General features: G+C 41.6%; 1 protein-coding gene across 5 annotated transcripts in view; it reads left to right on the top strand.

Moving 5' to 3' along the window:
- The first annotated feature begins 5,662 nt into the window (after nt 1–5,662).
- Nucleotides 5,663–23,988, top strand: part of TJP1 (tight junction protein 1) — a 255,520-nt gene continuing 237,194 nt past the window's right edge. For all 5 annotated transcript variants that reach the window (XM_030878391.2, XM_060293719.1, XM_030878393.2 and 2 more), the window contains exon 1: nt 5,663–5,868. In XM_030878391.2, coding sequence (XP_030734251.1) covers nt 5,696–5,868 — 173 coding nt within the window. In that variant the 5' untranslated portion in view covers nt 5,663–5,695. The remainder of the gene's footprint in view (nt 5,869–23,988) is intronic.

Here is a 23,988-nt window from a genome sequence, read left to right on the forward strand (position 1 = left end):
TTTCCTTCATAGCACTGCTTTAGCTGCATCCAAGTCCTATGTTATGCTTTTTGTCTCAGTCATAATTTTTTCTAATTTTTCTTATGATTTCTTCTTTGTTCCATTGGTTATTTAGGTTTAGGGATATTTTGTTTAATTTTCACATATTTTTGAATTCCCCAAATTTCCTTCTGTAATTCGTTTTTGATTTAATTCCATTGTGGTTGGAGAACATACTTTGTATGGTTTCAATACTTTAAAATGTATCGAGGGCTTGTTTTGTGGTCTGATATATGATTTATCCTGAAGAATGTTCCATGTGCACTTGAAAAGAATGTGTATTCTACTGTGTTGGATGCAAATGATCCACAGATGTGTTGGGTCTAGTTGGGCTTTGTTCAAGACTTTGGTATTGTTCAAGACTTCTTTTTCCTTGTTGATCATCTGCCTTGTTCTATCCATTATGAAAAGTGGGGATATTGAAATCTCTGATTATTATTGTTGAATTGTCTACTTTTCCCCTTCAGTTCTGTCAGATTTTGCTATTTGGGGTTCTGTTATGTGCAATGCGTTTCTTAAATGTTATGTTTTCTTGATGGATTGACGCTTTTGTCAGTATAAAATGTTTTTCTTTGTTTCTAGGAACAATTTATCTCTGAAAGTCTATTTTGTCTGATATTAGTATAGCCACTTCTTCTTTGTTTTTACATGGTACATGTCTTTCCATCCTTTTACTTTCAACCCATTTGTGACTTTAAAGTATGTCTCTTGTAGATAGCATATAGTTGGATCATGTTTTTATGTCTATTCTGTCAATCTCTGTCTTTTGATTGGAATATCTAGTATATTTACATTTAATGAAATTACTGATAAGGAAGGATTTATGGCTGCCATTTTGCTATTTGTTTTCTACATATCTTATGTCTTTTTGTTCCTCTGTTTCTCTATTACTGCCTTCGTTTTTGCTGTATATTTTCTAGTGTAGTATTTTAATTTCCTTGTTGTTTCTTTTACTATATTTTAAAAAGTTGCTTTTTTAATGGTTGTCTTGGGGATTACAATTAACTTCTTAACTTAAAATAATCTAGGCAAAATTAATACTAATTTAATTTCTATAGGACACCAAAACTAGGCCCCAATAGTGCCCCATTCTCTCCCTTCTTCTTTGTGCTGTTATTATCATTCAAATTAAATATAAATACATAAATATGTATATGTACATGCACACATTATAAGCCCATCAATACAGTTTATAATTGTTGCTTTATGTATTTGTCTTTTAAATCAGATAAAAGAGTTTCAAATAAAAATATTTTTAATTAAGAGATTTTAAAAATTAAAAATTTTTAAATATTTTATACTCTCTTTTATATTCAATTTGATAGTTATTTTTTATAAATGTTCTATATTTCTTCATGTGGCTTCAAGTTACTGTTTAGTATCCTTCATCTCAGCCTGAAGGAGTCTTTTGGTATTTCTTAAAGTGCATGTATGCTAGGCATGATTTCTCAGTTTTAGTTTATCTGGGAATGCCTTAATTTCTCCTTCATTTTTGAAGTATACTGTTGCTGGATGTAGAATTCTCAGATGATAGTCTTTTTCTTTCAGCCCTTTAAATGTCTTCATTCTGCCTTCTGACCTCCATTTCTGATGAGAAGTCAGATGTTAATCTTATTGAGGATCCCTTATATGTGATAAGTTGCTTTTCTCTTGCTGCTTTAAGATTCTCTTATTGTTTTTGGCTTTCAACAGTTTGACTATTAGCCTAGGTGTGGACTGCTGTATTTTTTTTTTGTGCTTTTAAAGATTTTATTTTTATTTATTTAGTTTTGGCTGCACCAGGTCTTGGTTGCGGCACACAGGATCTTTTAGTTGCAGCATGCGGACTTTTTAATTGCCACATGCGTGCTTCTTAGTTGCGGCATGCATGCGGGATCTAGTTCCCTGACCAGAGTTCGGACCTGGGCCCTCTGCATTGGGAGTGTGGAGTCTTACCCATTGTACCACCAGGGAAGTCCCTGGACTGCTTTGAGTATATTCTACTTGGCGTTCTTTGTACTCCTTGAATGTCCTTGAATGCAGATTAATATATTTCACAACATTTGGGAAGTTTTTAGTTATTATTTCTTCAAATATTCTTTGGGTCCTTTCTCTCTCTCCTTTCCTTTGGGACTTTATGCATATATTGGTATGTTTAATGTTTTTTCATAGGTCTCTGAATCTGTTTGTTTTTCTTCATTCTTTTCCCTTTCTATTCATCAGACTGGATAAATGCAGTTGATTTATACTAGAGTTCACTGACTCTTATTCTGCCAGTTCAAATATGTTGTTGAATTTTAAATTTCTGTTATTGTATTTTTCAAAACCCCAGGTTTCTATTTTTTTTTAATTTCTGTTTATTGATATTATCTACTTGGTGAGATATTCTTATCATACTTTCCTTAATTCTTAGCACATGGTTTCCTTTAGTGAACATATTTATAATAGCTGATTTAAAGTCTTTGTCCAGTAAGTCCAATGCCTGGGCTTCCTCAAGAACAGTTTCTATTAACAACTTTTTCCCCTATATATGGACTGTATTTTTCTGTTGCTTTGCATGTCCTGTAATTTTTTTTTTGTTGGAGTGTGGACATTTTGAATAACAAAGTGTGACCATTCTAGAAATAATATCCCTCCTCCTACCCCAAGGTTCATTGTTGTTGCTTGTCTAGTGACTTTTCCAGACTAATTCTGTAAAGTCTGTATTCGTTGTCATGTGTGGCCACTGACGTCCCTGATCCGGTAGTTTAGTGGTCAGCTAATTATTGGACAGAGGTTTACTTAAATGCTTTGAACCAGTAAATCTCCTAGCCTTTGCTGAGAGGCTGTGTGTGTGTTGGGGCATGCCTTCGATATTCTGGTAGGTAAGTTATGACTCTTCTTTAGCCTTCACTTTCTGCTTGCACTGAACCTCGAAGTCAACCAGAAGTGAGAGATTAGGGCCTTCTCAGGTGTTTTCTGAGTGTGTGCACAGTCCTGCACCGTGCATGGCATTCTGGATTCCCAGGAATATGTCAGAGCTTTCAAGGCACACTATGGACTCTCATTTCCCATTTTTGCATTTTTTTGGTTAACCTCTTGTTAGCCCCAACTGGTTTCAGCACCTCAGGCAGCTGTGATGTTAAACAACTGCTGCTGATTGTTTTTGACAAATGCCCTAAGGATAGGGCTGGTTGCACAGAGTGAATTCTGAGGCAGGTCAAATAAAGACAAGCCTTGTGAGAGGAGTTGCCAACAGGTCAAATAATGACAGTTCTCTGGAGATAAGCCTTTTGGGGACCTCTAAACCCATTCTTCCCTTCCAGTGGCTGCTAGTCTACTGGATTTCAAAGCTATTGTAGTTATGAGGCTATTAGTTTCCAAGGCTACCACAGGGCTGGGTAGAAGGGGTTGGGAAGTGGGCAAGTTAAAATCCCATAAGGCTCACTGTTCTTATCAAGATTCAGTCATTTTTCGTGAAAAACAATCTTGGGATTGTTGCAAGCCTTTGGTTGATTTCTGGGGTTCTGAAAAGGTTGATTTGACAATTTAAGCCAGCACTCTCTTTTTATGGAGAAGCAGATTTTTCTGCCATTCTGGATGGTGCTTCTGCCAGATTTGTTTTTATCCCTTGTTATCCTGAATAGATCCCCTCAACCTCCAGTTATCTAAATCCTTGAGTACAGTGCAGTATTTTCATCAAATACCTTACAACAGTATAGCAAGGTGATGCAAAAGGATGAGCACATCTAAGAAATGGTGAATAGATAAGTACAGACTCTGATGTCTTTTAAAAGTACTGCTCCCAGTACCTTTTAAAAGGTCCTGTCCCAGTTATGAATATACATTTGCAGTGTGAAAGATCTGCCAACTCCTTATTTTATGTGAGAGCTAAAACCTCTGAATAAACAAAAGTGAAATAGATTTAGACCTGCTTTTCTACTGAAGTGACTGTGAAATCATGTTGAGAGCCTAAACCAGCAGGAGACTGTTTTTTTTCTAATTCTCCTGTGTGCTAATTAATTTGAAAATAAAGTGTTTAAGTAGATGTACAGGAGGGATGCACTGTAGTGGGAGTGGGTTGACATTTGATCATTCTGCCTGGTGGGTGCATAGGCACTTGTTATCTGTGCTCTTCACATACACATACAGTATACACCTGCTTCCAGGCCGCCCTTGCTTTGCAGGTTCAGATATGCCTGATGTCAGCTACCACGGTTTAATTAAATAATACCAGCTGCTCAACAATATGGGTGAAATTTCAGTTCTCATGGCATACTGTGAGTAAATACATCCAGTACCAATACATATAGTACAAACTTGACGCCAGCTCTTTAGTCCAGAAATCACCACATAACATGTGCATCACGATCAGTGACAGCAGTTCTTTCAAAGTTGTCAGTATTTGGTCTCTGAGCATTTTTTAGCTTAGCCACTGACAGCAAAGTGTGCCGTTGTGTTGCCTCCTTTTCTCCCAGTGATATACTCACAGAGCCTTGTTAAAAAACAAAAACAGAAAAAGGGTAACTGAAAGAGGAAATTGGGCAACAAAGATGGAAGTGCAGCAAAGAAACAAAAAGCGATAAAGATGGAAGTGGCATGAAATATGAATGGAATGTAATTGGAGTTATAAAAAAATAGGCAACTGTGGGAATGCAGATGTTGCCACCTTTCCAGAGCCTTTAGATGCGCCGCTGGGGGAATCGCACGGAATGTAAACTTGAATGAAGAAAGCGGCTGTGACAAAAGGATGGGGACGTCTCAGAGGACATCGCATTGAAGGAACTCGGACTCACTCCGCTATGGGGAACGCCCAGAGGATAAAACGTTGAAAGTGACCCAAACAGGACGCTTTGCCAAGACACAGAAAAGGTGCTCTCTCGGCATATAACGACTCTCAGGAAAAGACAAGCACTGTTCAAGCCACTCTTGTTAAGTTTTTCCTACACAGAAATAAAACACTTCAAGTCTCCATGTTTGTAATGCTTTACAGCATAACAAATGATTGGTTTGCTTTTTTTTTTTTTCGTTTCCCTACACATTTATAACCATGAATGAACAGCTAGGCATGTTTGGACATTTTTAAAGGTCGTGGAACAATGTTGATTTTCCCCTTGATGAAGATGGTTTTGCACGGTTCAGGGTCCTGTCCACCGCCTGCCTGCCCGCCAGTGAGGCCCGCACGTGTACACACGCAGTATCCACACGTACAGCACACAGATACGCGTGTATTTTATATACAGCACGCGTCCACACACTTCAGGGTAGAGCGTAAGTGACGGTGACAGCTATTCGGGTGTAATTATAAATACAAAATAGTAATTTTTCCCTTTCTGGAAGGTTGTGGTTGGGATTCTGTGGGAGTGAGGTGGTGGAAAGCGAGCTCCCGCCAAGCGCTGAGGGGAGCGAGGCCGCGGGGGCGGGGCGGAGGACGGGATGGGCGGGGCGGGGGGGGCAATGCGGGCGGTACCGGCCTCGCCCGCCGTTCCGGACCAGAACCCCGCCAGCCGGTGCGCAGCGCGGAGACGACGGGGCGCGGGCCACGCACGGCGGCGGCGGCGGGAGCGGCGGGCACGCACGCACGCGGGCGCGGGACCCGGCACGCACGGCCGGACGCACGGCGGCGGCGGTGGCGGCGGCGGCTGCAGGGGCGCGGGGTGGTAGGTGCGGGCGGCGGCGGATGGCCCAGGGCTGACCTATGCGGCGCCTGGAGGGGCTGTGCCGGCGGCGGCGGCGGCGGCGGCGGGGTCCGGGCCGCGAGCGGAGCGGGGACAAGATGAAGTACCAGAAGTACCTGACGGTGCTGCAGATGGCCATCGGCGTCACGCCGTCCAACCGCGGCAGCCTTCTGCCGCTCAGGAGGAGGCTGTGGTGAGGGCGGGGCCCGGGGGCGGGGGTCGGCGGGGGGCAACGGGCCGGGGGCCGGGGGCCGGGCAGTGGGCACTATCAACCCCCTCGGTCACCAGAGAGCGCGCGGCCGGGCGGGGCGGGGACCGCGGCCGAGGGAGGCGCCGCGCCGGCAGGTTCTGGCTCCGAACGTCCCGCCGGGCTCGCCGTGCGTTTCCTGCGGCGCCTCGGATCCATCGGCCGCCGATCCGGGTCGGAACGTCCGCAGCCGGCGGGGTCATCCTCGCGGGGTCGGTGACTGGGATTTACCTGTAGGCCGTCTGGTGCTCCCACCTGGAAACCGCTCTCGGGGTAACGGGAAGAACGCCCCTAAAGAAAGGTGTCTAGGGTCACCTGGAACCGGTGTGGACACCCGATCATCTATCGGATTGTATCGCGTTTTATTAGCATGTAAACATGTCACAGGGAATCCCAGTGGCGACCCAGGCGTTCCATCCACTTGGGACTTAGGTGTGCGGTTCTGTCACAAGAGGAATGGTCCAGTAAAGGGGTGGTGACTGTAGAAAAAAGGTGCCGGTGATTGTGGTATTCAGTGGTTATTTCAATTAAAAAATGCGTGGTTAATATAGTTTATAGAGGTTGATTCAATTCAACTGAACATAGTTCAGTTTAATTTTAAGGTTATAGGGAGAGGAAGTGAGGCTGTATCTAAGCATTGGGAAGAGTAATGTCTGTATGTAAGGCAAAATGGAATAACGATCTAAGGAACATAAGGATTGAGCAGCCAGGAAAAAGCTTAAAAGAAAACTGTCAATAGTGGAGAATTTTGGAGGTAAGACCAAAAATTATGAGCAGCAAAGTCCAAATTTCAGCTGTGCCACTTATTGTGTGACCATAGACAAGTTGCTGGAGAATCTGTTTCTTCATCTGTAAAATGGGAACAATGTTCTCTACCTCATGGGGCCATGTGTAGACCAACTTTGATGGTCAATACAAAGTGCTGGCCACTCTCCCCCGCTGCACAGTAGGTGCTGAGTAAATATTATTGTCTTCCTCCACCCCCCCACCCCCCACTCGCGCCCAGTTGTTAAAAAAAGATAAATTTATTCTGCAAAATATTTTAATTTGATGAACATCAAGTGACAACACCTGGAAGACTAGGCTGGTAAAAGTTGACAGTGATTGAATTAAGAAATGTCCATGGAAGGAAGTTTTAGCAAATACGTCAAGAATATGTCATTATTCTGAAGCAAGAAGCGGTAACATTTGAAGTTGACTTTTCAGATGGATGGTTTACAGAAAAAAAAAAAAAAAAAAGGAGAGGTCAGCACCAACAGTCTTACCCCCCACCCAGATTTTCTCCTGAGTGCTTATCAGTATTGAACACACTGCCTATTTTACTTAATTTTCATATATATCGCTTCTCCCCCCGCCCTAGAATGTTAAGTAGCATGGGTCCGGTGCTTTAGTCTGTTTAGTTGATTACTAAATTCCCTTCAAGCAGTGTCTGGTACAAAATAGGTTCGCAAAAGATAACTGCTGAATAAATGAATTCTTAATGCATAATTGGAAAAGAAAGTTAAGGAATTTTTTTTTTTTTTTTTTGGCTGCGCTGAATGGCTTGCAGGATCTTAGTTTCCTGACCAGGGATTGAACCTGCATGCTTGGCAGTGAAAGCGCAGAGTCCTAACCACTGGACCGCCAAGGAATTCCCAAGGAAATTTTCTTCATGTTACACTTAAAAACCAAGATGTGGAAATAAGGTTTGAGGAGCTGTTAGGCATGAATATTAGCAGCAATTGGTCACAAGGTCAAGAAGCTTGGTTTATTCTTTCTTATCACTGGAGTGCTGCTTCTGAAACTAGTTTCCCGAGTATATAGTTTGTGAAGAGAGAACACAAGGAAATAAAATCCCGGTAACATTTGTACTCTAGAGATTCACGTTTGAGGCAGGCAGTGACCTGGGACCAGCATTAAGAACCGTCTTATGAAGAGACAGCCTGGAAAGAGGGGGATTTCATTGAGCTTTCCCACAATCTTAAATGAGCATTTCAGGACTCAGTGGTAAGCGGATTTGCAAATGTTCATCTACTTTCTCCAGTGGCAAAGTGAAGAGCACACTCTACAAAACTCGGCACTGGGTGGTACTTTGGGACATAGATGTATAGTCTTTTTTTGTTGTTGTTGGAGAATATTGTGCTGCCTGGTAAATCTATCTCTTACGTCTCTGGAGTTTATTTTCTAGATAACATTTCATTTTGCCAGTGCCCTAGCAACTGCATGTGGAGAATTTGAGATGGATGGGGCCATTATTTGTCTAGAAGATGAGAGGATGGGGTCTGCCTCCAGAGTGGTTGGTGGGAACCCACAGGCGACATCAATAGTGCATTCAGACCTTGGGGTGCACCAGCTTATGTCCATTTACAAGATGTGAGGACATACCACAGTCATTGTTCATGGCTTATATAAAGGTTTATGTGAAGACGTTTAGGAAGATGTGTAGGCTCCCTGTGTTTCTCTCTCTTTTAACTATTACAGTCTGTATGGGAAGACTGCATACCTGCAAAGCTTATGCCTGTCTAAGTGAAGGTTACGGTTGAATGGACCAGTGCTTTGGCCCCACACTCATATGTAGTTTGGCCACTTGTGCTCATCCGCTTTCCTCTTTGCAATATCTTTCTGTCTTTCTAACTGGCTCTACAAATCCTTTAAGGAGTAGAGCACTTGCAGGCCATTTTACATGGAAACTGAAGCGGACACACAGCCAGACCTGCATCAGTGGAGCCTGCAGGAGCCCTCTTCTCCTTGACTCCTTCTCTAAGAAGTTTAGTAAGTAGGAGTGTTTGCAGTGTTTGGTTCTGAATCATTACTGTTCATGAACCTGGAACTCAGGCCTGTTACCCGAGGGAGATGTGAGTTTGTGCGGCTGCTGCCTGCTCTGAGGGCCTCAGATAATGGTTCAGATGGACAGAACCAGTACCATTGCTGGACAGAAGCAGTAGAGCACGGTATTTCCTAGATCTGCTGTAACAGATCACTGAAAGCAACAGGAATTTCTTCTCCCCCAGTTCTGGAGGCCAGAGTCTGAAATAAAAGCATCGGCAGGGCCACGCTCCCCCAAGAGCTCTGGGGAGAATCCTTCCTGCCTCCTCTAGTGTCTGTGGCCCCAGTGTTCCTTGGGTTCCTCTTCAGTCTCTCTCAGCACCCTGATGTGGTCTTGTCTGTGTGTCTCTTATAAGACCACTTATAAGACCGCTTGTCATCGGAGTTAGGGTCCAGCTGGGTAATCCAGGGTGAGCTCATCTCGAGATCCTCACCATAGTAACCTCTGTGAAGACACTTTCTCTAAACAGGGTCACATCCACTGGGTTGTTAGGAGGTGGGGGGAGGAGGGGCACAGTTCAGTCCATTGCGGGAACCATGGCCGGCTCCTTGCTGTTCAGCGGGTGTGAGGCCCAAATAGCTGTTACTCCTGTCTATTTTAGGTGAAATGCAAAAATTATTTTCATAATAAGTTTATTGTTGTCAGAGCCTTGATTTTTTTTTAACATCTTATTGGGGTATAATTGCTTTACAATGGTGTGTTAATTTCTGCTTTATAACAAAATGAATCAGTTATACATATACATACATCCCAGTATCTCCTCCCTCTTGTGTCTCCCTCCCACCCTCCCTATCCCACCCCTCTAGGTGGTCATAAAGCACCGAGCTAATCTCCCTGTGCTATGCGGCTGCTTCCCACTAGCTATCTGTTTTACATTTAGTAGTGTATATATGTCCATGCCACACTCTCACTTCGTCCCAGCTTACCCTTCCCCCTTCCCGTGTCCTCAAGTCCATTCTCTACATCTGTGTCTCTATTCCTGTCCCACCCCTAGGTTCTTCAGAACCATTTTTTTTTTAACATTCCATATACATGTGTTAGCATACGGTATTTGTTTTTCTCTTTCTGACTTACTTCACACTGTATGACAGACTCTAGGTCCATCCACCTCAATACAAATAACTCAATTTCGTTTCTTTTTATGTCCGAGTAATATTCCATTGTATATATGTGCCACATCTTCTTTTTCCATTCATCTCTCGATGGACACTTAGGTTGCTTCCATGTCCTGACTATTGTAAATAGAGCCGCAGTGAACATTGTGGTACATGACTCTTTGAATTATGGTTTTCTCAGGGTATATGCCCAGTAGTGGGATTGCTGGGTTGTATGGTAGTTCTATTTTTAGTTTTTTAAGGAACCTCCATACTGTTCTCCATAGTATCAATTTTCATTCCCACCAACAGTGCAAGAGGGTTGCCTTTTCTCCACACCCTCTCCAGCATTTACTGTTTGTAGATTTTTTGATGATGGCCATTCTGACTGCTGTGAGGTGGTACCTCATTGTAGTTTTGGTTTGCATTTCTCTAATGATTAGTGATGTTGAGCATCCTTTCATGTGTTTGTTGGCAGTCTGTGTATCTTCTTTGGAGAAATGTCTATTTAGGTCTTCTGCCCATTTTTGGATTGGGTTGTTTGTATTTTTGATATTGAGCTGCATGAGCTGCTTGTAAATTTTGGAGATTAATCCTTTGTCGGTTGCTTCATTTGCAAATATTTTCTCGCATTCTGAGGGTTGTCTTTTCATCTTGTTTATGTTTTCCTTTGCTGTGCAAAAGCATTTAAGTTTCATTAAGTCCCATTTGTTTATTTTTATTTCCATTTCTCTAGGAAATGGGTCAAAAAGGATCTTGCTGTGATTTATGTTATAGAGTGTTCTGCCTCTAAGAGTTTTGTAGTGTCTATCCTTACATTTAGCTCTTTAATCCATTTTGAGTTTATTTTTGTGTATGGTGTTAGGGAGTGTTCTCATTTCATTCTTTTACATGTAGCTGTCCAGTTTTCCCAGCACCACTTATTGAAGAGACTGTCTCTCTTATTGAAGAGGCTGTCTTCAATAAGAGACTTATTGAAGGACTGTCTATCCTTGCCTCCTTTGTCATAGATAAGTTGACCATAGGTGCGTGGGTTTATCTCTGGGCTTTCTATCCTGTTCCATTGATCTATATTTCTGTTTTTTGCCAGTACCATATTGTCTTGATTACTGTAGCTTTTGTAGTATAGTCTGAAGTCAGGGAGTCTGATTCCTCCAGCTACGTTTTTTTCCCTCAAGACTGCTTTGGCTATTTGGAGTCTTTTGTGTCTCCATACAGATTTTAAGATTTTTTTGTTCTAGTTTTGTGGAAAATGTCATTGGTAGTTTCACAGGGATTGCATTGAATCTGTAGATTGCTTTGGGTAGTATAGTCATTTTCACAATGTTAATTATTCCAATCCAAGAACATGGTATATCTCTCCATCTGTTTATATCACCTTTAATTTCTCTCATCAGCATCTTATAGTTTTCTGCATACAGGTCTTCTGTCTCCTTATGTAGGTTTATAGCTAGGTATTTTATTCTTTTTGTTGCAGTGGTAAATGGGAGTGTTTCCTTAACTTCTCTTTCAGATTTTTCATTGTTAGTGTATAGGAATGCAAGAGATTTCTGTGCATTAATTTTGTATCCTGTTAGTTTACCGAATTCATTGATTAGCTCTAGTAGTTTTCTGGTAGCATATTTAGGATTCTCTATGTATAGTATCATGTCATCTGCAAACAGTGACAGCATTACTTCTTCTTTTCCGATTTGGATTCCTTTTATTTCCTTTTCTTGTCTGATTGCTGTGGCTAAAACTTCCAAAACTATGTTGAATAACAGTGGTGAGAGTGGACACCCTTGTCTTGTTCCTGATCTTAGAGGAAATGGTTTCAGTTTTTCACCTTTGAGAACGATGTTGGCTGTGGGTTTGTCATATATGGCCTTTATTATGTTGAGGTAAGTTCCCTCTATGCCTACTTTCTGCAGGGTTTTTATCATAAATGGATGTTGAACTTTGTCAAAAGTTTTTTCTGCATCTACTGAGATGATCATATGGTTTTTCTCCTTCAGTTTGTTAATATGGTGTATCACATTGATTGATTTGGGTATATTGAAGAATCCTTGCATTCCTGGAATAAACCCCACTTGATCATGGTGTGTGATCCTTTTAATGTGCTGCTGGATTCTGTTTGCTAGTATTTTTTTTTTTTTTTGGCGGTACGCAGGCCTCTCACTGTTGTGGCCTCTCCCGTTGCGGAGCACAGGCTCCGGACGTGCAGGCTCAGCAGCCATGGCTCACGGGCCCAGCCGCTCCGCGGCATGTGGGATCTTCCCGGACCGGGGCACGAACCTGTGTCCCCTGCATTGGCAGGCGGACTCTCAACCACTGCGCCACCAGGAAAGCCCTGTTTGCTAGTATTTTGTTGAGGATTTTTGCATCTATGTTCATCAGTGATGTTGGCCTGTAGTTTTCGTTTTTTGTGACATCTTTGTCTGGTTTTGGTATCAGGGTGATGGTGGCCTCGTAGAATGAGTTTGGGAGTGTTCCTCCCTCTGCTGTATTTTGGAAGAGTTTGAGAAGGGTAGGTGTTAGCTCTTCTCTAAATGTTTGATAGAATTCGCCTGTGAAGCCATCTGGTCCTGGGCTTTTGTTTGTTGGAAGATTTTAAATCACAGTATCAATTTCAGTGCTTGTGATTGGTCTGTTTATATTTTCTGTTTCTTCCTGGTTCAGTCTTGGAAGGTTGTGCTTTTCTATGAGTTTGTCCATTTCTTCCAGGTTGTCCATTTTATTGGCATAGAGTTGCTTGTAGTAATCTCCCATGATCCTTTATATTTCTGCAGTGTCAGTTGTTACTTCTCCTTTTTCATTTCTAATTCTATTGATTTGAGTCTTTTCCCCGTTTTTGTTGATGAGTCTGGCTAATGGTTTATCAATTTTGTTTATCTTCTCAAAGAACCAGCGTTTAGTTTTATTGATCTTTGCTATTGTTTCCTTCATTTATTTCTGATCTGATCTTTATGATTTCTTTCCTTCTGCTAACTTTGGAGGATTTTTGTTGTTCTTTCTCTAATTGCTTTAGGTGTAAGGTTAGGTTGTTTATTTGAGATGTTTCTTGTTTCTTTAGGTAGGATTGTATTGCTATAAACGTCCCTCTTAGAATTGCTTTCGCTGTATCCCATAGGTTTTGCTTCGTCGTGTTTTCATTATCACTTGTTTCTAGGTATTTCTTGACTTCCTCTTTGATTTCTTCAGTGATCTCTTGGTTATTTAGTAGTTTATTGTTTAGCCTCCATGTGTTTGCATTTTTTACAGATTTTTTCCTGTAATTGATATCTAGTCTCATAGCATTGTGATCAGAGAAGATGCTTAATACAATTTCAGTTTTCTTAAATTTCCAAGCTTTATTTGTGACCCAAGTTGTGATCTATTCTGGAGAACTTTCCATGTGCACTTGAGAAGAAAGTGTATTCTTCTGCTTTCAGGTGGAATGTCCTATAAATATCAATTAAGTCTATCTGGTCTGTTGTGTCATTTAAAGCTTGTGTTTCCTTATTTATTTTCTGTCTGGATGATCTGTCTATTGGTGTAAGTGGGGTGTTAAAGTCCCCCGCTATTATTGTGTTACTGTCGATTTCCCCTTTTATGGCTGTTAGCACTTGCCTTATGGATTGAGGTGCTCCTATTTTGGGTGCATAAATATTTATAATTGTTATGTTTTCTTCTTGGCTTGATCCCTTGATCATTATGTAGTGTCCTTCCTTATCTCTTGCCACAGTCTTTATTTTAAAGTCTATTTTATCTGACATGAGTATTGCTACTCCAGCATTCTTGTGATTTCCATTTGCATGGAATATCTTTTTCCATCCCCTCACTTTCAGTCTGTATGTGTCCCTAGGTCTGAAGTGGGTCCCTTGTAGACAGCACATATATGAGCCTTGTTTTTGTATCTATTCAGCCAGTCTCTGTCTTTTGGTTGGAGCATTTAATTTAAAGTTAGTTATCGATATGTATGTTCCTTAATTTTCTTAAGTGTTTTGGGTTTGTTATTGTAGGTCTTTTCCTTCTCTTGTGTTTCCTGCTTACAGAAATTCCTTTAGCATTTGTTATAAAGCTTGTTTGGTGGTGCTGAATTCTCTTAGCTTTTGCTTGTCTATAAAGGTTTTAATTTCCCCATCGAATCTGAATGAGATCCTTGGTGGGTAGAGTAATCATGGTGGTAGGTTTTTCCCTTTCATCACTTTAAATATGTCCTTTCATTATTGATTGTTCCACATGTAGAACATATTTCATTTATTGTGTTCTTCATCATTGTTTGTTTGCTCTTTAGTTCTTCTACGTCCTTCTTAAAGGTTTCTTGTATTTTCTCCATTCTGTTTCCAAGATTTTGGATCACTTTACTATCATTACTCTGAATTCTTTTTCAGGTAGACTGCCTGTTTCCTCTTCATTTGTTTGGTCTGGTGGGGTTTTACCTTGCTCCTTCATCTACCGTGTGTTTCTCTGTCTTCTCATTTTGCTTAACTTAGTGTGTTTGGGGTCTCCTTTTAGCAGGCTGCGGGTTCGTAGTTCCCGTTGTTTTTGGTGTCTGCCCCCAGTGGCTAAGGTTGGTTCAGTGGGTTGTGTAGGCTTCTTGGTGGAGGGGACTGGTGCCTGTGTTCTGGTGGATCAGGCTGGATCTTGTCTTTCTGGTGGACAGGACTGCGTCCGCTGGTTTGTTTTGGGGTGTCTGTGACCTTATTATGATTTTAGGCAACCTCTCTGCTAATGGGTGGGGTTGTGTTCCTGTCTTGCTAGCTGTTTGGCATAGGGTGTCCAGCACTGTAGCTTGCTGGTCGTTCAGTGGAGCTGGGTCTTAGCGTTGAGATCAAGATCTCTGGGAGAGCTTTCGCCATTTGATATTACGTGGAGCCGGGAGGTCTCTGGTAGACCGGTGTCCTGAACTCAGCTCTCCCACCTCAGAGACACAGGCCTGACACCCGGCCAGGGCACCAAGACCCTGTCAGCCACATGGCTCAGAAGAAAAGGGAGTAAAAAAGAAAGAAAGAAAAAAATAAAGTTATTAAAAAATAAAAAAATTATTAAAAATGAAAAAGTAATAAAAATAAAAGAAAGAAAGAAGAGAGCAACCAAACCAGAAAACAAATCCATCAATCATAACAATTGTTAAAAACTATACTAAAAAATCCCCCAACCAACCAACCAAACAAAAAAACCAGACAGACAGACCCCTAGGACAAATGTTAAAAGCAAAGCTCTACAGACAAAATCACACAAAGTCCACTGCCTCAATTTTGGGATGAATCGTTGTCTATTCAGGTATTCCAGAGGTGCAGGTACATCAAGTTGATTGTGGAGATTTAATCTGCTGCTCCTGAGGCTACTGGGAGAAATTTCCCTTTCTTTTTGTTCGCCCAGCTCCTGGGGTTCAGCTTCGGATTTGACCCCGCCTCTGCGTGTAGGTCGCCTGAGGGCGTCTGTTCTTCGTGGAGGCAGAGGCTGGCATGACGTTGCAACAGCCTGAGGCACGCCGTGTGTTCTCCCCAGGAAGTTGTCCCTGGATCACGGTGCGCTGGCAGTGGCGGGCTGCACAGTCTCACGGCAGGGGAGGTGTGGATAGTGACCTGTGCTTGCACACAGGCTTCTTGGTGGCGGCAGCAGCAACCTCAGCGTCTCATGCCCGTCTCTGGGGTCCGCGCTGATAGCCGTAGCTCGCGCCTGTCTCTGGAGCTCATTTAGGCGGTGCTCTGAATCCCCTCTCCTCGCGCACCCTGAAACAATGGTCTCTTGCCTCTTCGGCAGGTCCAGACTTTCTCCCGGACTCCCTCCTGGCTAGCTGTGGTGCAGTAGCCCCCTTCAGGCTGTGTTCACGCAGGCAACCCCAGTCCTCTCCCTGGGATCTGAACTCTGAAGCCAGAGCCTCAGCTCCCAGCCCCCGCCCTCCCTGGTGGGTGAGCAGACAAGCCTCTTGGGCTGGTGAGTGCTGGTCGGCACCGATCCTCTGTGCGGGAATCTCTCCGCTTTGCCCTCTGCACCCCTGTTGCTGCGCTCTCCTCCGTGGCTCCAAAGCTTGCCCCCAACCCCGTCTCCACCGGTGAAGAGGCTTCTTAGTGTGTGGAAACCTTTCCTCCTTCAGAGCTCCCTCCCAGTGGTGCAGGTCCCGTCCCTATTCTTTTGTCTCTGTTTTTTCTTTTTCCCTACCCAGGTACGTGGGGAGTTTCTTGCCTTTTGGGAAGTCTGAGCTCTTCTGCCAGCGTTCAGTAGGTGTTCTGGAGGAGTTGTTCCACACGTAGATGTATTTCTGATGTGTTTGTGGGGAGGAAGGTGATCTCCACATCTTACTCCTCCGCCATCTTGAATGTCTCCCCAGAGCCTTGATTTTTGCATTGAGTGCTTTCAGGAGCATTTACACGGATCTTAGGGGAAAAGAGTGTCATATCATTTTCTTCATGCTTCTAAGTCTGTTTCTCCCAGTTGAGTCAGTAAGTATTGAAGGCCATGCAGTATCCATTCGTCCACTGAAGTTGTCATCTAATAGTCAGATTCCAGAAATAAGATAAGAAGAGCTGCTGTTCATTGAGCTTGTTCCCTGCTGGGCCCTATATCCCTCTATGAGGTGGGGGCTGTATCTCCCCAACTTTACAGATGAGGTCATTGGCTTGCCCAGAGTCACACCTCAGGTTTTTTGCCAGTTCTTGGGGTTAAAAACATATTTGAGCGAGGACGTGCCAGTCCAGAAAGAGAGACAGACTGAAGACAGGAACAAAAGGACGGGAATGTCCCTTATAGGATGTTGTTTCTCCCAGGGTGACCTGTGGCCCATTCACGGCTCACAGAGTTCCCTGATTGGATGGGACCAATGTCCAAGTCCTTCCTTGGTTTCTTTAATGAGCAAACTGTAGGCAGTTACACACATTATTATTTATAAGTACAACTAAGGGCCATTAATATGAACCTTTTCAGTGAGCTATTAAGGTTTCCGAAGTCTGGTACTCGTAAACAAAAATTAGCATTTTGCTAGCACTACTGAAGAATCCTTCAGAAGTACTCAGTATCCTTATAAAGTCAGCTGCCCTGCTATACTTAGCAGTATCTCAAGGCTCCTGTTCTCACACTCTTGTTTGGAATTCCCCTCATTTGGGGGAAGGATGCTTTGCTCTCTCTCATAAGTGTTATCTTGACTTGGTTGTAGCTGTCAGTTGCTTATATTTTATAATTAATATATTGTAGAAGGATTATTAGATATTTTGTTGATAGTTCTTGTATAACTGCTTTGTTTTTACGATCTTCATTATTTTTGCCCAATTCTTTGTTATTGTTGAGTTCTTTTCCACTAGAAATTAGAAATGGGTGTGGTAGATGAGCTTGGGAGCTGTTTGTCCCAAGTGAACTGTGGTCAAAACTGGTCGTGAGCCAAATCTGCTGAGTTATAACAAAATGAGAGGATGGACTCCGGGTTTCTGCCTTTTAAGCCTGTCAGCCAAGGCTGCAAATAAAAACACGACGCTGTTAGAGAAGTTATGAAGCGAGTGGAGAGAGGCAGACATTTTCTCCCCAGTTACCCCCTAGGGATGATTAAATGGAATTAAGAATTAGGAAAAGAAAAACTTCATTGTAGGCCAAGTATTGATTTCTCCAGAGTTCAAGGGAAAGCATCCAAGCTGCTTACAGCTCACTTCCTAACTTTATTTCCCTGTCATCAAAGGCTGTTCTCCTAAATATTTGGGGAATGATCTCCACAGTCTGAGGTATTCAGTGGGGGAATACCTCAGGTTGGGGGAGAGCGGTGCCTCGGGGTGACAGAGGCTCCTTTTACTCCACATCACGAGTACGCAAAGGCAGTACTCCCCACGTGAGTTGTAGATGCACCTCTGTATTCTTGTGCATGTCTAGCAGAGAACTATTTGAACACACGTATTTCCACCCCAGGACAAATACTAATTCTCGAGAAATATTAAAACAAAAGAGAAGTGACATTTAAAATTCCCTTATACCTCGACTCCTTCTGCATAATAATCTGGTCCATTATTATCTGGACCTGTTTATTCCTTTTCGTTATCTCCCATCAAAGAAAGGGGAACCATGACTGAGCCATATGCTTTTTAACAGTTGACCTCTTAGCTTCACAGAGATCTGGTCTGAGCTTTAAAGTTACTAAAATTACTCTCTAGGAGCTGGTTCAGTTCTTGGACAAGACACCATCCTCCCTCTGAGTCTGTGGGTAGGGCGGGTACCGACCTGATATTCACCTGGTATATGCCAGCTCATCCCTCCTGGTTATTAAAGGTTTTTATTATGATCCTGGTAGGGAGGGGGAGAGTCCATTCTTCTAGTTATATTTAGGATCTTTCTTTTCTCTTTTACTTTGTTACTGGATTTAATATTACATTGTGTTAAGTCTGATAAATTTCTTGGCTTTTAGTCATTTATAAAATTTGGTGGATATAAATACTTATTGCAGACTTTAGGTTTTAGGCTTTTAGGTTTGGAAAAAATGAAAATAGTGATGCCTGTCTAAGTCAGATGAGAAGAAAATCTTTTGAAAATTTTCTTTGTGGAGAAAAGTTTATATTACATTTGTGTTAATTTCTTATAAATGATCAAACCATATAAGCAGTGCTATCAACATGAAATGAGAGAGAGGAAATAAAGAAAATTTAAGCCTTGTATATTGTTTTACCATTCTGTTTTTCTTTCCCATGTGCCCTCTTCTTTTTTTTCTTAAATTGGAGTATAGTTGATTTACAATGTTGTGTTAGTTTTTGCTGTACAGCAAAGTGAGCCAGTTATACATACATATGTATCCACTCTTTTAGATTCTGTTCCCATATAGGTCATTATAGAGTATTGTGCTAACCTGTGCTATACAGTAGGTTCTTATTAGTTATCTCTTTTATACATAGTAGTGTGTATATGCCAATCCCAATCTCCCAATTTATTCCTCCCCCTGCTTTCCCCCCAGTAACCACAAGTTTGCTTTCTACATCTGTGACCGGACTTCTGTTTTGTAAATAGGTTCATTTGTACCATTTCTTTAGATTCCAATAAGCGATGTCATATGATATCTGTCTTTCTCTGACTTACTTCACTCAGTATGACAATCTCTAGGTCCATGCATGTCGCTGCAAATGGCATTATTTTGTTCTTTTTTATAGATGAGTAATATTCCATTGTGTATGTGTACCACATCTTTTTTTTTTTTTAAATAAATTTATTTATTTATTTTTTGGCTGCATTGGGTCCTTGTTGCTGTGCGGGGGCTTTCTCTAGTTGCGGTGAGCAGGGGCTACTCTTCATTGCGCTGTGCAGGCTTCTCACTGCAGTGGCTTCTCTTATTGCGGAGCATGGGCTATAGGCGGGTAGGCTTCAGTAGTTGTGGCACGTGGGCCCAGTATTTGTGGCTCATGGGCTCTAGAGCACGGGCTCAGTAGTTGTGGCGCATGGGCTTAGTTGCTCCATGGCATGTGGGATCTTCCTGGACCAGGGCTCGAACCCGTGTCCCCTGCATTGGCAGGCGGATTCTTAACCACTGCACCCACCAGGGAGGCCCCTGTGCCACATTTTCTTTATTCATTCCTCTGTTGATGGACATTTAGGTTGCTTCCATGTCTTGGCTATTGTAAATAGTGCTGCTATGAACATTGGGGTGCATGTATCCTTTCGAATTATGGTTTTCTCCAGATATATATGCAGGAGAGGGATTGCTGGATCATATGGTAGCTCTGTTTTTAGTGTAGAGTGTAGGAGGGATCCCAACGATGTAGCAGGGTTCCTTTCCTCCACACTCTCTCTAGCATTTATTGTTTGTAGGTGATGGCCATTCTGACCGGTGTGAGGTGATACCTCATTGTAGTTTTGATTTGCATTTCTCTAATAATTAGTGACCATATGCCCTCTTCTTGAACAGAGTTTTTCATTATTTTTATGGAATCTTTTACCCTGCAGAGAGGAGAACAAAACTGTACAGGGTGCTGCTCTTTGTGTTAAGAATAATGTAAGTGGCATCACCCAAATTTTACTCTGGGAGATGACTTGAAAGGTAGACTCATTGGAACCCAATGAAATAACAAAAATATAAATTTAAAAAGCTACAACAAAAATAGTAACAGTCTGAGTAAACAATAAAAAATACCATCGATGGACCAGCATTCTTGAGGAATGTCTGAGAAGTAGTTAGTAGATAGGGACAGATCTACTGAGAGAAATACCTTGCAGAAACCATTGTCCGGAAAATGTGCAGAAGATTCCTGCAAAGTTAAGGGTGGGAGGCTTGAAGCAGCATCAAGGGATAGAAGGAGCAGGGGATGTGGGGGGGGTTCATCAGATCTGACTCCCTCATCCTCACTGATGTGTGACACGGAGGGGACAGCAGTGTTGCTTTCTCACTGAGGCAGTGATGTGGGCACTAGAGCCAGGGAGACAGGGCTGAACCTGAGATGTCCACTACATCCCTTGACACAGAAGAGAAGCTGCCTCACAGACCTCCCGGCAGTGTGTCCTGTCTCTGCCAGAGCTGCCAAAGGCAGGCCACCTTAAGCACTACTGTGGGGAAACAGACGTTCTCTAATAGAAATATAAATAGACTTTAAAAATCACACAACAAGTGGAAAAAGCCAGTATTAAGAGAATACCACATTCAACAAACAGAGGAACTAATCTCTAAGAAAAAGGAAAAACTTTGGATTAACATGGTTTTCAGAAAGATGCAAGAGAATATTCTACTAATAAAAAAGCATACTAGACACTTTACAGATTTAAAATGTACTCATTGGAGTAAAAGAATGGCTGAATTGACAAAATTGAAAAACAAATTAGTAATCTGGAGAAGTAAGCTAAAGACTCACAAAAGAAAGGGCTGAAAAGAAAGAGAAGTTAGGAACTCTCAAAAGAAATCAAAGATGACACATATAGATGGAGAGATATACCATGTTCTTGGATTGGAAGAATCAACATTGTGAAAATGACTATATTACCCAAAGCAATCTACAGATTCAATGCAATCCCTATCAAATTACCAGTGGCATTTTTTACAGGAGTAGAACAAAAAATCTTAAACTTTGTATGGAGACACAAAAGACCCTGAATAGCCAAAGCAGTCTTGAGGGAAAAAAACGTAGCTGGAAGAATCAGACTCCCTGACTTCAGACTATACTACAAAGCTACAGTAATCAAGACAATATGGTACTGGCAAAAAACAGAAATATAGATCAATGGAACAGGATAGAAAGCCCAGAGATAAACCCACGCACCTATGGTCAACTAATCTATGACAAAGGAGGTAAGGATATACAATGGAGAAAAGACAGTCTCTTCAATAAGTGGTGCTGGGAAAACTGGACAGCTACATGTAAAAGTGTGAAATTAGAACACTCTCTAACACCATACACAAAAATAAACTCAAAATGGATTAGAGACCTAAATGTAAGACCGGACACTATAAAACTCTTAGAGGAAAACATAGGAAGAACACTCTTTGACATAGATCACAGCAAGATCTTTTTTGTTCCACCTCCTAGAGAAATGGAAATAAAAACTAAAATAAACAAATGGGACCTAATGAAACTTAAAAGCTTTTGCAAAGCAAGGGAAACAACAAACAAGACGAAAAGACAGCCCACAGAGTGGGAGAAAATATTTGCCAATGAATCAGCCAACAAAGGATTAATCTCCAAAATATATAAACAGCTAATGAAGCTCAATATTAAACAAACAACTGAATCCAAAAATGGGCAGAAGACCTAAATAGACATTTCTCCAAAGAAGACTTACAGATGGCCAAGAAGCACATGAAAAGCTGCTCAACATCACTAATTATTAGAGAAATGAAAATCAAAACTACAAACTACAAAACTACAAAACTACAACTCACACCAGTTAGAATGGGCATCATCAGAAAATCTACAAACAACAAATGCCAGTGAGGGTGTGGAGAAAAGGGAACCCTCTTGCACTGTTGGTGGGAATGTAAATTGATACAGCCACTATGGAGAACAGTATGGAGGTTCCTTAAGAAACTAAAAATAGAACTACCACATGACCCAGCAATCCCACTACTGGGCATATACCCAGGGAAAACCATAATTCAAAAAGAATTGAACATTGTACCCCAATGTTCATTGCAGCACTGTTTACAATAGCCAGGTCATGGAAGCAACCTAAATGCCTATCAACAGACAAATGGATAAAGAAGATATGGTATATATATATACAGTGGAATATTACTCAGCCATAAAAAGCGAAATTGGGTCATTTGTAGAGACGTGGATGGATCTAGAGACTGTCATACAGAGTGAAGTAAGTCAGAAAGAGAAAAACAAATATCGTATATTAACACATATAAGTGGAACCTAGAAAAATGGTACCGATCAACCAGTTTGCAGGGCAGAAATAGAGACACAGATGTAGAGAACAAACGTATGGACACCGAGGGGGGAAAGTAGTGGGGGCAGGGGTGGGTGGTGGTGGTGGGATGAATTGGGAGATAGGGATTGACATATATACACTAATATGTATTAAGTAGATAAGTACTAAGAACCTGCTGTATAAAAAAAAATAAAATAAAATTCAAAAAAAAAAAAATGTCCAAGAGGGGGTTGGACTTTTGGCAGGGATGTGGTGGTGCTGGCAAAGAAGGAAAATGAAGATGTATTAATGTCATTTCTTGTGTAAGAGGAGGTAAGAAAACCAATGAACCAGAGATGCTGATAGAAAAATATGAGTTTAAACACGCATGTATGTGTATGTATGTATATTTACATATACATGTATGTGTATATACATATAAATACATAAATATATGCATATAGTTAGTTAGCTAGAGTTAGAGTTGCCCTTATAAAATGTACAACTTTCAAACTAATTGGAAGGGCGGAAGAGTCTGTGGGCTGGCGGGGCAAAGAAAACTCAATCATACTGAAAAGGCAGAAAAAAACCCCAAAGTATTTAAATTTAAAAACACACACACAAACCATAAAACAAAGATGATAGGAATAAATCTAAACATATGAGTAAAGAGTACTTTGAATGGATTAAGGTTCTCTCAAAAAATACTGATTTCCAGATTGGGTAAAAAAGAAAAGGAATACAGCTACATGCTGTTTACCAGGAGTTAAAGGTACAGCTAAAAAGAGAGAGAGAGACAGACACTGGGAAAGGTGGAAAATACAAGCACAGAAAAAGATAAGCCAGGAAAACTTTAATGTAAAAATATAGATGGAAAACATTATCAGACGAAATAGCATTTAGGGTAAAATCTTGAATTGGCACAGAGACTTTTCATATGCTAAAGGGTTAAATCCCTAAGAAGATCTGAGTTACAAACATTAAGGCATCTAATAAAATAGATTTGAGACATATAAAGGAAAAACTAATGATATACAAAGATCAACTGACAAATCCATATTCACGCTGGGGAACTCGACACTAGTCTCTCTTTTTTTTTTTTTTTTTTTTCGGTACGCGGGCCTCTCTCACTGTTGTGGCCTCTCCCGTTGCGGAGCACAGGCTCCGGACGCGCAGGCTCAGCGGCCATGGCTCACGGGCCCAGCCGCTCCGCGGCATGTGGGATCCTTCTGGACCCGGGCACGAACCCGCGTCCCCTGTATTGGAAGGCGGACTCTTAACCACTGCACCACCAGGGAAGCCCCCGATACTAGTCTCTTTTATAGAAATCAACTCAGCAAGACAAATACAATGAAGGACACGGAGAAGTTGAGTTTTAACTAGTAAGATAAAATGGTAAAATTGTCCTTGTATTTAAGGACCGCCAAATGGGCATTGTTATACTGTTGATGGAAGTGTAAGTTGGTAAGGTCTTTTTGAAAGGCAATACTTAGCAACTTCTAGTAACTTTTCCTAAGTAAATACTGCATTTGTACCCAAAGATGTTGTCAAAGAAAAGGTGTTCATTGCTTTGTGGTTTGATAGCAAACGTTCGAAAACTAAACTAAATGCCCATCACAGGGGAATGATTGAATAAATTGCCGTACACCTATGCTATGGAACAGTGGTTAGCCGTTAAAAAAAACAATGAAATAGATCTGTATGGGTTATTATGGGGAAAGGGTCAAGATAGGTAATTAAGTGAAAAATATAAGATGCAGGACAATATAAACAATTTGGTGCCTTGCCTTAAAAGTTTCAAAAGGAGATTAACACATACATAGATAAACATGAGCATTTGTCTGCAAGGTTATACAAAGAACTGTTGTCAATGATTGTCCTTAGGAAGAGGGATGGGGA

Source organism: Globicephala melas, chromosome 2, assembly GCF_963455315.2.
Source record: "Globicephala melas chromosome 2, mGloMel1.2, whole genome shotgun sequence".
NCBI lineage: Eukaryota > Metazoa > Chordata > Mammalia > Artiodactyla > Delphinidae > Globicephala > Globicephala melas.